We start from the raw sequence: 16,679 nt of genomic DNA, 5'->3' as shown, positions 1-16,679 counted from the left end.
GAAATCTCAGGCCGCTGCTTTTAAGAGAACAGGAGACTGGATGGGCAGGACCAGTGAGGAGCATACTGCTATAGTGGAAGGCTGTTATCTGAGAAGTGCATGCCACTGCTTTAGAAAAGAAAAAGAACTGGAACTATGGAAATATCCAAACTTACATGCCATCCAACAACCAAAACGTACCACCGACACTGCACCAATAGCGACATTCCCATCACAGAACAAAATGACACCAAGTCACAGTGAGGGAAAAGGCTGGGCAGACATAAACTGAAAACTATAGAGATGAAGGCAGCTATTCAGAGAGCTTCAAACAAATGAATAGAAGAAATAAAAAGTAGTTAGATTGTAGAGAGAAACAAAAATAGAAAGACACCAGAGGAAAAAATCAGCAAAAGGATACCAGGAAACCTACTATAAAATTAAAGGGGAAGAAAAGAGAAACAATTCAACACTATGCTGGTTTGACTGCCTGGTTTTGTGAATTTTAAGTGGGTTTTTTTTTGCTTGTTTTTCAGTCTCCCCAGTACTCCCTCCTCCCCACCTCTTCCCAATGCAGATGGTTTTGGACAGTCCCAATTTCCCCAAGTTCTTTGTTCCTGAGGAGAAAGACACAGAGAAGGGGTGGAGAATAAGGGAGGTAGAGAGGACAGTAAAGGGGAAAAAAAGTTGCCACAGATGTTTTCATACACTACAATTTGGATTATGGGTCTGAAAAAAACAAAGACAAGGGGTGGGGTGAGTGATCATACTGAGGAAGAGGGAAAGGAAGCAGAAGGGAAGGGTCATTGGGCCACCTCTAATGACTACAGTACTACTACTGTAGGGTGCTGAACTCACTCTGAAGGATGTTTATGGTGGCCTGGGCTCGAATCCATGTTATGGAGGGGTTTTGCCTCAAGTCATTCCTCTTGGGGTCGTTGCTGGCCCTGCACTCGTAAGTCCCAGAGTCCTCCAAGGTGAGCCGGGTTATTCTCAGCACACTCACGCCGTTTGACCCGTAGGCGGTGTTTACGGTGACACGGCGCTTCCGTGCACCGTCCCACAGCTGTCTGAAAGACTCTGCTCGGTTGACTTCTGCGTACCACCACTGGATCTCTGGCGTGGGGCTCCCGACCACATCACAGTACAGCTCAAAGGCGTCCCCAGTGAGCTTAGTTTCTGACATGGGCGACTTGACAAACCCAGCTAGAGGGAGGGGGAGCAGGAATGCAGTGACAGGCCAATCAGAAAAAAAAAGAATCAACAGGTGTTAATAGTAATTTAAAGAAAAGAAAAAAGCAAATGAGTTGCAAAGAACAAAAAAGGCTTAATTTTTAAACTCTAAAGAAACAGTAAACAGCATTTCACACAAGCTTTTAGAAGAAGAACCACCCTGGGAAGTTTATGAAGCAAAGGCAGGCTAATTACAAGCTGGGGCAGCCCAGGCGCTGGCCAGGCAAAAGCAAGCCCACTGGAAAGCATTTTAGCAATGGGCCCAGCTGGGAGAAATGGGAAAGCCTCCAGTGACAAGGAGGAGTCTCTTTCCTTAGAGCACAAACCATAACCTGTTCAAACTCAAACAAGTGATGAAAGATAACCAGAAGTTGCAGTAGGTGTATTCTCGAAGTCAGGATCTCTCTTTTGGATGAACACATTGTTAAAAATACAATGTCTTTTGTGGGCCTAGACAAGAAGTATTAACTAACCTATGAACACCTCTTGGGAGTCAGAATTCAAATTTCAACTGAAAGGGTAGCAAATTTCTCTCTCATGCAGGATTCTATCCTGAATTCAGATTAGATTTTTCCCACATCATATTCTTCTCTGACCCATGGCCAACAAACAACCTAGTTATCTGTGACTAGGCAGCCTCTATTTGACTGAAGACACTCAGGTATAGGAGAACAAGACCATCTTCAGAGTGAGAATTACTATGGGGGTCAGTTCAGGAGTGCAACCAATAATAACAGCAATTCAACTCATTGCCAATGAATGGAGGGATGGACTATGCCCTCCATAATCCCATAAATCCATATAACTAGAAAATTATCCTGAAAAGTTAGTCTTAAAAATAACCATGGTACTTGGCAGGCTCTCTCTACATAGTTTAGCTGCCTGGCTCACAGGGGCCAGCTCAAAAAGAATGAAAGATGTATAATGATGAATTAAACTCTATGGTGAAGGCTAAGCCTCAACAATGTTGCCAGGCACTGCCCAGAAACTAAAGTTGATGCCCTACTTTCACTTGTCCAAAATTTGCTTGAGGTTACACTTTCATAAGACAAGGTGGCAATGGCAGAGAGAATTTTTAAAAATCCAGGTTTATTTGAAAAACATGGAGTGGGGTCCACAGAAAACCAAATCACAGTGCAAGCATACTCTCAGCTACTTACTCCACCAAGGGTTCATTCAGCTAAAACCTAACCTTTTACAAAGTGCTTCCACACATATCACATATCATTTCATTCACATAATTTCACAAAGTTCATGGGGCAGGTGCAGAGAAAGGTTCATGACTTGCCCAAGATCACTTAAGGCAGCAAATCCTGACTAAAGCTGGGATCAGAACACAGGTCTTCAACTCCTCATCTACAGTTCTTTCCAATAAACCTTACTGCCTATAAACAAACCAAGTAGGGGATTCCTTGGCAGTTTCAAATATCATGAAAACATCTATTTCTCCTTCTAGCGGTAAAGGAGGGGAAAAACCCTCTCTATATAATACAGGCATACCTCAGAGATACTGTGGGTTGGTTCCAGACCACTGCAATAAAGCTAATCATAATCTTCTTGCTGGTGCAGGGAGCATCTTGCCTTCAATTTGTAAAACAAACAAACAAAAGAACATACCCACAACATCTGTGAAAAACAATAAAATGAGGTATGCCTATACTGTAAGATCAGAGTTAGAAAGGGAAAGTTATTAGCAACCATCTACTTTATTATCCATCCAAAATTAGCTCCCATTCAGGAGAAGAACCAGCTAGCAACAGCAGGAGGAGGCAGGCAGCTCAGAGCCTGACTCACTGTCCTACCTTTCATTACCAAGGGTTTTCAAACGAATATGTGCCCTCAACATGAGCACAATGACTAAAGTTGGAAGGCCAGCAGAAGCATCTGTTTGATCTCTGAGTCAAAAGTCATCTAATATTTTAGGAAAGCCTACATTTCAGAAAAACAACCTCCCGCCTCTTCCCTACCATTATCTCCACCCACTATAATAACATAACTGGGCTCAGATCTCAAACAGGTTTGACAAAGTTCTAACATCAGTACATTCTGTTCAACAATGAGAAAGAAGGAAATTGAATGGTGGCCACTGGCTTTGGAGGAGGGAGGGATTTAGAAGCTGGGGGTGAAGGAGGAGGATAGGCAGAGTATAAAAGTTGAAGACAGTAAAATCAGGAAAAGCATAATGTAAAAATTGCAAAGCTGGGGATGGGGGGTGGGAGGCAAAGATGACAGATGGGGCTAGCAGCCAGAGAAAGGAGGACCTCTCTGACAGGAAAAACTGGATGTGTAGATATGTAGCAGAGGGTGAGAAGAAAAAGGAAATACAGAAGAGCAAGTTTAATCCAATTCCAAGAAAACTGCTTTCACTTATGCCTTAAGGGAGCAAAAAACCCAGCCTCACACCACAGAGGGACCATCAGTGTTTTCTACAGCTGAAATTCTCATTTACCTCCAGGGCATTCATTGAAGGGTAATAACACAAACCTTTCTCCCTCTCTCAGCTGAGTACTGCCAAACCAGGCCTTTTAATCTTTTATCATCTTTTACTTTTTTTAAAAAAAACAGTTGTTCCCCTTCAAGCCTCTCTCTACTACTAATTCCCTGTGGGTGGCTCATGCTGTTCTCTCCTTTATGCCTCGTAATAAAGAGGAAATGATAGCCAAGGACACAAGACCATTTCTCTCTCTCATCATGTACCTCAAAAAGAAGATTTAGTAAGACAAACTGATACTGTGGTTATAGGCATAGTATTTCAAATCTGTGTAAATAACTCTTAACTGCTAAGAGGCAGTATACACAGGTTCCTTATGCAGTCTGCCTACCCTTACTATTCATTTAAGAAGTGAAATTCCTTACACCAGAGGCAGCTCATAAGTCGATATATGCACTCATTCCATGTGTACCCAACCAAGGGTAAGGCAGGCCTGAGGCTCTGGGAGTGGATGGAAATGAGGTAACCTCATTTTCTATAGCAGGAAGGAGGTATATAGTAGGTCTGATCTCATGGATTAGTCTGATCTATATTTAGAGATGGCAGTATTTAAAAAGAATTTTCCAAATTCAAATCTTTTCCTTTCACATCTACTTCTATCAGGTAGACATAACAAAGGCTTGGAAATTAAGATTGTCCTCATCACTAGCTTCTAAACCAGGGCCCATCCTTGTTTCTGAAATTACACCACACAAATAGCTAAAGGAATCTACTTGGCATATTTAAGTCAGCCTTCTGCTCTGGAGAAATGGGAAAATCTAGTTCAAAAGAGACTATGTAGTTTAATGATTAAAAGCAGCAAACTCTAAAATCAGACTGCCTGGAGGCCCTGTTCCTAATTTTATGTTTTTAGGTAAGTGACCTAATCTCTCTGAGCTTTTTGCTAATCTGTAGAACAGAGCCAATAACTGTAGCAACGTCATAGGATTATTGTGAGAATCATACTAAACAACAGATAAAAAAGTGCCTGGTACATGGTAAGTACTCAATGTTAGCATTATTATACGTCTCTACAGAAATAATGCTTAACAGGTGATGTGCAGTAGCCTTCAGGACTGCTCCACAACTACCTGGGAAGTTTGGATTATCCAAACTTCTTTAAGAAACAACAAAAAAATTAACCTGAGAATCAGAATGGAAATATTAATTGCAGAAGGCAATGAAAAAGAAGGGAATTCTTCATTCCTTCCTATCCTTAGAGCAATCTAGAATGGGGAGAGTGATATCAGCAGTATGGAGTCAAAGAATTAATGAATGTTATTAGAGTGAAAAACCATTAAATCTGAGAGATTATGAACAAGATGAAAAGGCCATGAGTAATGAAAAAAAAAGAGGCAGAACAAGATTCTCCTTTAAAAAAAAAAAAAAAGGAAAGAATAACCCTACCAATTACAAATCAAGCTGCTTAGCAATGATATATGAGAAGATGCTGAATACTAGGCAGGTCAAACAGTAAATTTACAAAATGTAAGGTAAAATAGTAGTTATAGGATTTTGGATAATATCAGATTAATTTAATTTCAGTCTGAGAAAGAATGTCAGCTTTTGAGTCACCTCTCCACAACTTAAATTCTCTTTATTTTGAGGAGTTTCTTCAAATAGGAATGATGCTACTTACTTAAAGGGTATAGCTGTGAAAGTCATATAATATATAATAAAAGGCTAATATGCAAATTGACCGAATGGCAGAATGACAGGTCGCTATGACGCACACTGACCACCAAGGGGCAGACGCTCAACGCAGGAGCTGCCCCCTGATCGTCAGTGTGCTCCCACAGGGGGAGTGCCACTCAGCCAGAAGCCGGGCTCACAGCTGGCAAGCACAGTGGCTCCCACAGGGGGAGTGCCACTCAGCCAGAAGCCGGGCTCACAGCTGGCAAGCACAGTGGCAGTGGCGGGAGCCTTTCCCGCCTCCACAGCAGCCCCTGAGGGCTCCCGGACTGGGAGAGGGTGCAGACCGGGCTGAGGGACCGCCCCTCCCCCGCCCCCGAGTGCAGGAATTTCGTGCACCGGGCCTCTAGTATAATATATGTGGAAGAGTTCTGTAAACTGTAAAACCCTATGCAAATGTTAAATTACTTTAGCACAATTAAGGAGGATAAGCATTTGACATGGCTGATCATCCACAAGGATTTTCATTCAGTCCTGTTGTCAATTCCTATTGTCAGGCTAAAAAAAAAAATAAGATACATGCTGTAGCCCTGGCCACTGTGGCTCAGTTTGTTGGAGCATCGTTCCTTACAGCTATACCCTGTAAGTAAGTAGCATCATTCCTATTTGAAGAAACTCCCTGCTCAGGGCACATACCCAGGTTGTGGATTTGATCCCTGGTCAGGGAATGTGCAGAAAGCAATCAATGGATGTTTCTCTCTTACATTGCTATTTCTGGTTCTTCTCACTCTCTCTCTCTCTTCCTCTCTAAAATTAATTTAAAAAAAATTTTTTTTAAGTTGTAAGAATGACAAAACGCCATGGGCTTCCCTCATTCCAGAAAATACACACAAACAAAATTTTACATATAATACAGGGGTTACACATCCTGAGTCTCAAATGTACTGTTTGCCATTGGATAAGTGGACAGATAAGGGTCTCTATTAAGCTGAGAGCTCACCTTATAGGGAAATGAGTCATGGTTTATAACAGCTGGGTTGAATTCTTCAACTTCTTCAACCAGTGTCATCTGAAAAATTGTTCCTACTTCTTCATAAGGTTACATATAGCGAGGTTCACACACACACACAAAATGTAGCCTGCATACTTATAAATCTTACCTAATAATAGAGAAACATGTAAATTGACCATACCTCTGCTACGCCCACAGCCAATCAGAGTGAGTATGCAAATTAACCCAACAAAGATGGAAGTTAATTTGCATACATACCTGGGTCCCGGGAACCTCCTCTGCACCCAGGTCACTCCCAGCAGGCCATCGGAGGGCGGGGGAAGGGGCCGAGCCTGCAATCAGAGGGGCGGGAGGTGCCCACTTCCCAAGCCTAAAACCTGGGGCGGAGGCTTTAGGCTTGGGAAGGGGCCGAGCCTGCGACCAAACGCAGACCATCTGGAAGTCAGCGCTGGGTTGCCCAGCTGCAGCTAGGCGACCCAGCACTGACTGCCCAGGTGGCTGAGACCCAGAAAGTGAGTCAGGGTCTGATCTGCAGCCTCAGTAGAAGCTGTTATCAGTGTGCTTACCTCTTTTTCTCTCCCTCTTTCTTTCTGATCTTCGCCAGCAGCCAGGCTTTTCTTTCTCTCCAGGCCTCCGCAGGGGCTGCTGTTAAGCCCCGCCTCTTTGATCAGGCCCAGCAATAGGCCTGGAGATGCTGACTGGCATAGGAACCGACCAATCAGAACCAAAGGTGGGTGCTGTGGGGAGCCAATGGCTGCCTAAGAGGCGGAGCTTTTGATGCTGACTGGCATAGGAACCAACCAATCAGAACCAAATCTGGGTGCTGTGGGGAGCCAATGGCTGCCTAGGAGGCGGAGCTTTTGACGCTGGCATAGGAAACGACCAATCAGAACCAAATTGGCCAGCAGAGGAGGGCAGTTGGGGGCAACATCAAGCCTGCAGGAGAGGGCAGTTAGGGCTGATCAGGCTGGCAGGCAGAGGCAGTTAGGGGCGATCAGACAGGCAGGCAGGTGTGCAGTTAGGAGCCAGTGGTCCCAGATTGTGAGAGGGATGTTTCACAATCGGACATCCCACAAGGGGTACCCAATTGGAGAGGGTGCAGGCTGAGTTGAGGGAAGCCCCCCACTTCGTGCACGAATTTCGTGCACCGTGCCTCTAGTGCAGGGGTGGGCAAACTTTTTGACTCGAGGGCCACAATGGGTTCTTAAACTGGACCGGAGGGCCGGAACAAAAGCATGGATGGAGTGTTTGTGTGAACTAATATAAATTCAAAGTAAAGGAGCGGAGGGGAGAGCAAGAGAACTGGATAGAACAGCCAGATCCGGCCCGCGGGCCGTAGTTTGTCCAAGGCTGCTCTAGTGTAATAATAAAATGGCCTTTTATGCAAGCAGGAGCTTGTACTATATAATTTAAAGGGCCAATCCTGGGTGTTCTGTTGAGGTACCTCAAAGGCAGTGTGGGAGAAAGTGGGGGGTAGGGAGGGGAAACTAGGACTCAGAGACTCACCCTTGAGAGAGAGGGGTTGTCTAACTGTGCTTTTTTTCTGAATTCTTCCAATTTTCCAAAAGAAAAGTTCATTGAAAACTACTAAACTAAAGAATTTCAACATGTTTCAAATAGAAAATGACAATAAACAAGGTAAGTTTGCCAGGAATAATTAAAAAGTCAGAAATAATTCTGGTTAAAAATAAAATCTTATAAAAGTCAAAAGAGAATTTGACACCAAATGTAAGAAACAGAAAGGACTGGAAATTTTTAATAGCAAAGAGAATGATCAGCTCAGAAATGTGACCCCTCTTTCATTTCTCTTCATGCATGTCTAACATGTTCCTATGACCCTGCATATTGGGCTCTGCTTATACGTTATTTATCAGAAAATTCTAGCCACTAAGTCTACGCTTTTATAATACTGAGGCAAATAGCTTCATTATCAAAGACACTCATTTGAAACTAAACATCTCTTCTTCATGCCAGGAGGAAAGAGGCATTATAATTTAACCACGAATAAAGAAAGTGAGGTTAAATACAAAAGATCAAGTCCCATTTTGACTGTGACATCAAACTGACCATAATCTTCATTTCTAAAAACAGGGTGCATCAAATGGGGAAAATGTAGTAACCACAAACTGGTGTCAAGCTAGTATTTTTAGGAAACTTTAGAAAATCTACTTCCTAACTCCACAAATAGTATTCAAGCTGCTGGTACACAAAGGACAAAAGCCAGTTTTGCCAGCCATTAAAAACCTAGTATGTCTCATCCAAAGGAAATAGACAGATGCATACAAATCAGCTGTGTCTCAAAGAATCTTCTATCCTATCTAATAAAGAGGAAATATGCTAATTGACCCTCACACCGTCGCAAAGATGGCAGCGCCCACAGCCAATAAGGAGGGAATATGCTGACTGACTGCCACGCCCTCATAGATAGCAGCACCCACAGCCACAAGATGGCGGCGCCCAGTACCCTCAGCCCCGCTGGGGCGGCAGGCGCGCAGCAAGGCCAGACTGGCCCCCAGGTGGGCCTGGCTGCTCCGCGCGCCTGCCTCCGGAGTCCCCTAGTCTTCTCAGCCCCCCAGCCGCCCAGGGATGACCCGAGGCGCAGGCAAGCCTCAGATGCCAGGGCCGGCCCGAGGCACAGGCAAGCCTCGGATGGCAGCCATGGCCACCTGAGGCTCAGGTAACCAGGGACGGCCGAGGCTTGCGCTGCCGGCAGTGGCAGCAGCAGAGGTGTGATGGGGCGTCACCTTCCCCTGATCGCCAGGTCGCCTCCCGCCCCTGAGGGCTCCCGGACTGTGAGGGGGGCAGGCTGGGCTGAGGGACCCCCTTCCCGTGAATGAGTTTTCATGCACTGGGCCTCTAGTCTATATAAATATAATAGAGACATATGCTAATTAACCGGGACGCTGTAACAGGTCGACCGGACAGGAGGAGGCTGAGCGTGCAGTGTCAGGGGCGGGGCGGCAGGGGCCTCCGTGCGCCTGCGATGGGGGAGGGCCTCAGCAGCAGCAGGCGTGGCTGCTTCAAGGGCCGGAGAGGGAGGCAGGGCCGGACCAGCAGCAGCCACAGCTGCTGCAGGGCCCAGGGAGCGAGGCAGGGCCAGACCGGCGACTCGAGGGTGGGTGGCACAGCGTGATTTCGAATCATGTGCTGGGCTCCTAGTCCTATATAATAAAAGGGTAATATGCAAATCGACCCAACAGTGGAATGACCGGTCCCTATGACATGCACTGACCACCAGGGGGCAGACACTCAACACAGGAGTGCTGCTCAGTCAGAAGCCCTGAGCCAGGCTCATCACGGCTTGTGAGCACAGCAGCAGTGGTGGGAGCCTCTCCTGCCTCCGCGGCAGCGCTAAGGATGTCCGATTGATGGCTCCCAGACTGCAGAGGGCGCAGGCCAGGCTGAGGGACCCTTACCCAGTGCACGAATTTCATGCACAGGACCAATAGTATCCATATAAAACCCTAATATGCAAATAGACTGAATGGCGGGAACACAGCGGGTTTTGGCTGCAGCAGGATGGTGGAGCAGGGGAGCAGGGGTGCCAGACCAAGGCAGGGCATCAGTCGCTGTCATCGGGGCAAGTTTCTGGTGGTTACTGAAAATTCTTTGCTCCCACATGTCACGGTACCACTGGGTGTTCATACCTGCTGCCAGCACCGGCCATGCTCACTCAGCACCGTCAGCGGATCCAAGTGGCGGCTGCTGGCCCGGATTGCCTCTCAGGGCTTCTCCACCTCCCTCTGCTTCTGAGGGGTGATCAGGACCGGCAGCTGTCTCTTGGACCTGCTGCCAGGGACGGCCCTGCTCACACCTGCTGACGGTGCCAGAGCCGCCACTCGCACCCACTGCCAGCACCAGCTCTGCTCACACCTACAGCCAGCGCCAGAGCCACCGCTCACATCCACTGCTGGCACTTGGTGCCATCCGCAGGTGCGAGCAGCAACTGCTGGCCCTGATTGCCCCTAAGAGCTTCTTCACCTCCCCCTGCTCCTGAGGGGCAATCAGGGCAGCAGCTGCTGCTCGCACCAGTTGACAGCACTGGCCCTGCTCACACCCACTGCTGGCACCAGCCCCAAGGGCTCCGCGCTGTCAGCGGGTGTGAGCGCGGCTGGCGCCATCAGTGTGTGGGAGCAGTGGCAAAAGGAGAGGGGCTGCCAGCAGACAGGGGACTGGGGGCTGAGGCAGGAGGGGCCGGGCAGGGGCACAGAGGATGGGCCGAGACCCACCCCTGTGCCCACCAGAGCCTCACGGCCCACAGTTCCTTTCAAGGTGCACAAATTCATGCACTGGGCCCTAGTCCTGTATAATAAAAGCCTAATATGCTAAGTGTCTGGTCGTCCATTCAACCAATCAGAGCATAATATACTAATTATATGCTAAGGCTGCTCAACCGCTCACTATGACGTGCACTGACTAGCAGGAGGAAGACAGCTGATCAGTCGCTATGATGTGCACTGACCACCAGGGGGCAGAGGCTCCAACCAGCAGGTTAGCTTGTTGCTGGGGTCCGGCCGATAGGACTGAGCAAGACAGGCCAGACACACCCTAGAGCCCTCCTGCAGTCCCTCCCCGGCTGGCCAACCTCCTGCACGTCCCTCCCCGGCCCCAATTATGCCCTCTTGCAATCCGGGACCCCTCAGGGGATGTCGGAGAGTCAGTTTCAGCCCAATCCTGCAGGCCAGGCCAAGGGATCCCACTTGTGCACAAATTCATGTACCAGGCCTCTTAAGTGTTCTTAATGAAAGGTTTGGTTTCAAACAGTCAAACCCTTATATATTTAAGCAAATGCTCATAAAAGCTCTCTTGTCCCAAGAGACTATCAAAAATAGCTATGAGCCTATCAAGAACTACACCCAAATGTAACTGAAGTTGAAACAATTTGGGGGGTGGCGGGGAACAGTTACAGAGCATTTTAAGAGTATGCCTCTGCCAAAACCGGTTTGGCTCAGTGGATAGAGCGACGGCCTGCGGACTGAAGGGTCCCGGGTTCGATTCCGGTCAAGGGCATGTACCTTGGTTGCAGGCACATCCCCAGTGGGGGGTGTGCAGGAGGCAGCTGATCGATGTTTCTAGCTTTCTATCCCTCTCCTTTCCTCTCTGTAAAATACCAATAAAATATATTTAAAAAAAAAAAAAGAGTATGCCTCAGCTGACCTTCCTGTTAGGATTTATTAATGGCAAAATGAAAACAATATGCTAGATAGGTTGGATACTCCAGGTAAATAAACCATTCTCAAAATCATGGGTAATTACTAACCAATAGCTTATCTCCACTAATTACTTTTTCTGTGAAATTCACTTGTCTATAGATTCAGTATAACTTTTGATTATACAAGCTCATTTTCTGTCCCTGACAACACATTCACGATTTACATACAATTCAACTCATTCTTCCACAGAATACTACAATTCAGCTCATTCTTTCATCCTCTTACAATCCCATGAGAATGACAATGAACACAAGCTGATAGTGTGGATATAATCTAGAAGATATTTTAACTGAAAGAGGTAGGAAGCCCCCTCCCAACCTTCTTTTAAATAGCCATTCCCAGAAACCACAAGAGTCAAATACTTTGCACATAGGGAAATTCAACCTTTGAATCACATCCCAAGATGTTAATATAGTCCTGGTCGTCCCAGCTAAGAAATTATTTCCAAAACATAAACAGTTTATAGTTGAAACCACAGTGGAAGCTCTCTTATGTATCAAAGGCAAAACTCTCCTTAGATGGCAGAATTCTAGAGTAGCAATCCTTTATCATGCATCAGAATCCTCTGTTAAAACACAGACTGCTGGGCCCCATCCTTGAGTTGCTTAGAGATTCTGATTCAATAGTCTGAAGTGGGGCCTAGAAATGTGCATTTCTAACAAGTCCTCAGGTAATGCTGGTGTTGCTGGTCCACAGATCACACTTTGACAATTAATGTCAGTGTGAAATTGTTAGCTTTTTCAGATTTTTCAAATAGAAGGAATAGAAGGGCATAGAAGCCACACAGATGTTTCTGAAATCACATAACAACTCTCCTAGCAGCTGAGTCCTTGTTCATAACCAAAAGAGAGAATGTGGAGTAATAGTACCTAAAAAACTGTGTCACTCTCTATGACTTCATAATTATGACTTTTATCTTTAATTTGTTCAACTTATCAATCTACAAATTCAGAGTATGCTTTCAATTAAGCTTACCATTTATTGAGGGCCTACACTGTGCAAAGCGATAATAAAAATAAACTTGCTCCTAAAGAGAGCTCAATCTTGCAAGACATGAGACAGAAAAATAAAATATAATTTACTAGAGGTCCAATGCATGAAATTTGTGCACGGGGCGGGGGTGGGGGGACGCCCAGCCTGCACCCTCTCCAATCTGGGACCCCTCGAGGGATGTCCGACTGCCCATTTAGTCCCGATCCCAGTAGGATCAAAATCCAGGACTACTGGCTCCCAACCACTCGCCTGCCTGCCTTCCTGATTGCCCCTAATCACTTCTGCCTGCCAACCTGATCACCCCCTAACCAGTCCCCTGCCAGCCTGATCGATGCCTAACTGCTCCCCCGCTGGCCCAATTGCCCCTAATTGCCCTCCCCTGAAGGCCTGGTAACCCCTAACTACCCTCCTCTGCCAGCCCGTTCACCCCTAACTGCCCTCCCCTACAGGCCCGGTCACCCCTAACAGCCCTCCTGTAGGCATGATCGCCCCCAACTGCCCTCCCTTGCAGGCCTGGTCCCTCCCAACTGCCCTCCCCTGCTGGCCATCTTGTGGCGGCCATCTTGTATCCACATGGGGGCAGCCATCATTGACCACATGGGGGCGGCCATCTTGTGATGGTCAATTTGCATATTACTCTTTTATTAGATAGGATAATGGCCACTTCTTAACAGATGTATAAAAAAAACAGGAACATGTAAGAAATAGCACCTGTTAAGTGCTCATGCTATTCAAAATATAAGATAGCCAATATCCTCAAGACCTCTTAGGAAAAATGACAAACAAGAATCCTGCAGGCTAAGCAACTTGGGATTCTCTCTACAAAACAAGTGGTGTGACTAGTGGCATTATGAAGGATCAAAAGTAAAAAACAAGTTAGGAAACTCCTTCAATAATCCAAATGGAAAATGAACTAACTAATTAAGAGTAGCTATAGAAATGGTGAGAAGGCATTTGGTGACAAGTGTTTACAAGGGAGAATCAGCTAAAATTATTGACCATTGACTGGAGTGATACTGTAAATGGAATAAAGGAAGACAGGCTGAGACTTGGCTTTGGAGGTGCTCCAGAGAGAGGTAGAGGCTGGAAATATACACTTGGGAATTATTGGCTTAGGTGGAAGCTGAAGCCATGGGAGGAGATGAGATCACTCAAGGAGGATGAAAAAGAAACTGAGAATGGAACCTTCTCCATAATTATACTTCTTTTCAAGTAATTCACCACTGAATGCATTGTACTTTATTTTTAAATATATTTTTTATTGATTTCAGAGAGAAAGGGAGAGGGAGAGGAAGATAGAAACATCAATGATGAGAGAATCATTGATTGGCTGCCTCCTGCACACCCCACTCTGGGGATCAAGCCCACAACCTGGGCATGGGCCCTTGACCAGAATTGAACCTGGGACCAGTCAGTCCTCAGGTTGACACTTTATCCATTGAGCCAAACTGGCTAGGGCTGCATTGTACTTTTTACTAGGGTAAAATATACCAAAATAGAAATTAATTCCCATCCAATACCTGGCAACATTTTTAATAATGTCAGGTAAATAATTTATTATTTTGCTTCAGGAGATTTAAAAGAGAGTCTTCTCATGTTCTCGCTGTCAAAAGACTCAGATACAAGGCATAGTACTTATGCCAGAAGCTCCCAAAGCAGCATTAGACTTTACTTAAGTAGAATATCCTATAAATAAAAGCCTAATATGCTAAGTGTCTGGTCATCCAGTCGTCCATTCAACCAAGCAAAGTGCAATATGCTAATGATATGCTAAGGCCGCTCAACTGCTTGCTATGACATGCACTGATCCCTAGGGGGCAGACAGTCAACTGGTTGCCTGGTCGACCAGTCGCTACGATGTGCACTGACCACCAGGGGGGCAGATGCTCTGACCAGTAGGTTAGCTTGCTGCTGGGGTCTGGCCAATCGGGACTGAGTAAAATGGGCCAGATATGCCTTGGAGCCCACCTGCGGTCCCTCCCTGGCAGGCCAACCTCCCGTGTCCCTCCCAAGCCCCAATCGTGCACTGGTGGGATCCCTCAGCCTGTCCTGCACCCTCTCGCAATCTGGGACCTCTCAGGGGATGTTGAAGAGCCGGTTTCAGCCTGATTCCGCAGGCCAGGCCGAGGGAGCCCACTGGTGCACGAATTTGTGCACCAGGCCTTTCTTGGGAAAAATACCAATACCAATAAAATTTTCTCAACTTTTAAATTTATGGAATCTCAGCCTAAACCACTCTCACCTGCACTCAACAGTAAAGAACTGAAAAGAAACAAAGAAAAGCCACATGCCATAAACCAAATGATTCTAGAAAAAAATCCACAGGAATAGTAAGTAGCTCCTATTTTAGACTGTGATAAAAGTTCATGAAGTACTACTACATTTATGTTCTTTTTTCTACCTTTCTGATCCTCATTAATTTATCTGTAAAGATTAACTACATATGGTTTTTTGAAAAATAAGGATAGCAACACACAGGCAAGTGACCAAGAGATTTTCCACTTCAACAATGGAATGGAAAATAACCCCCTACCCCCCGCCCCCAATAGACACCAGTTTCTCAATTTAAAAAGTTGAGCATACTCAATAGAACTATACTGAGCCTTATTCTTTATTTATGGACCATACTGACAATATTTTGAAACTGCAAAATTTCCCACTACTTTAAGTCACAATGGTGAAAAAATTATTTATATGATGAGAGCAAACAAGTTGAAGGAATATTTGGTATTACACACTGTTCACAGAGATCTGTATTTCTGCCCAAATTCTGAACAATATCTACTGTTTCATTCCAGGAATTTCACTTGTATCCCCCAAATGGGAAATAACATGAAGAAAGTTTTATATTTAAACAGGAGGAAGTGGGAAAAAAGGAAGTCACAGACAAATCATTCTTAAAGTAACAAAGCAATTTTACCCTACTGCTCCAACCCCCTTATCTCCTCCTAACTGCCAATTCAATATACAATCTGCTGCTAAAATAATTAAGATACTACTTATGGAATTTAGTAAGTCTATCTAGAAAGAGACTCTCAAGATTAGGGGCAGGGGAAATATGGACACTCTGTACTTTCTGCTCTAAAACTGTCCTACAAAATAAAGTCTATTAAAAAATTAAATATACTAACTGAAAAATACTTATAATCATGCAGTGATATTTATTTGCCCTTGAAATTGAGTGGTATCCAACTGTAGATAACAAAAATTTTAATGACACATAAATGCAAAACTTACCTTTAAACAATGAGAATTCAGTTTTGCCCAGACAAGCCAGGTTATGTCCACCTACCTTGTATTTCTGATGCAAGCACAGAAAACAAAGGAATCTCTGCTAGTCTACAAATTATCTTAAGCCCTGAAATCAACCAGACTTCCACTAGGCCAGTGGTCGGCAAACTCATTAGTCAACAGAGCCAAATATCAACAGCACAACGATTGAAATTTCTTTTGAGAGCCAAATTTTTTAAACTTAAATTTCTTCTAACACCACTTCTTCAAAATAGACTTGCCCAGGCCGTGGTATTTTGTGGAAGAGCCACACTCAAGGGGCCAAAGAGCCGCATGTGGCTCGCGGGCCGCAGTTTGCCAACCACGGCACTAGGCTATCTTTATCAATGCCCTCTTTACTACATTAAACAGAAATCTCTCAGCTTACAGAAAACAATCTTACCCAATATAGGAAGAAATTTTGTAATCTTTCATCACATTAAGTACCCAAGGGTAGATATAACCACATCATTTATAATCTAAACCAAGAAACATTTAAGAGTAAAAGGGATGCTATGAATTTTGATGGAGCAAAAACCACAAACTGAGAATTATGGTGACCTCAGTTATAGGGAACCTGGAGATTGTGTTGTATAAGATCAGGCAATTAGAGTGGAGCTATCCCAGAATAAAGCTCCAAGTCAATTAACTTCCAATTCTATATACAGTGTTACAAACTTTTCCCAATAACTCGGAGTAATAATGTGCCAGTCTAGAACCCCTTTGATTGCTTAAATACCTGTTTCAGATTTAAACGTATCTAGTCCTACAAAGTACTTCCAAATTCCTGGGTATTTATTTTCTCTATCAAACCTGAAAAATCCTCAACCCTAATCTCCTACATTCAATATTATTTGGTAGTTATACCATCACTGGC

At 45.0% G+C, this 16,679-nt stretch overlaps 1 protein-coding gene across 3 annotated transcripts in view; it reads right to left on the bottom strand.

Annotated features, from left to right (window-relative positions):
• The window catches only part of LOC308242673 (neuroplastin), an 82,290-nt gene that overhangs the window by 32,161 nt on the left and 33,450 nt on the right, over positions 1-16,679 (bottom strand). For 2 of the 3 annotated variants that reach the window (XM_080657090.1, XM_080657089.1), the window contains exon 2: positions 838-1,185. The exons of the other annotated variant lie outside the window; for it this stretch is intronic. In XM_080657090.1, coding sequence (XP_080513216.1) covers positions 838-1,185 — 348 coding nt within the window. The remainder of the gene's footprint in view (positions 1-837; positions 1,186-16,679) is intronic. 3 annotated transcript variants of the gene reach the window in all.

The sequence above is a fragment of the Plecotus auritus genome (assembly GCF_963455305.1).
Source record: "Plecotus auritus genome assembly, chromosome: 1".
Classification (NCBI taxonomy): Eukaryota; Metazoa; Chordata; class Mammalia; order Chiroptera; family Vespertilionidae; genus Plecotus; species Plecotus auritus.
Note: the sequence above shows the minus strand (reverse complement) of the source record. Positions and strands in the feature narration are given on the sequence as shown.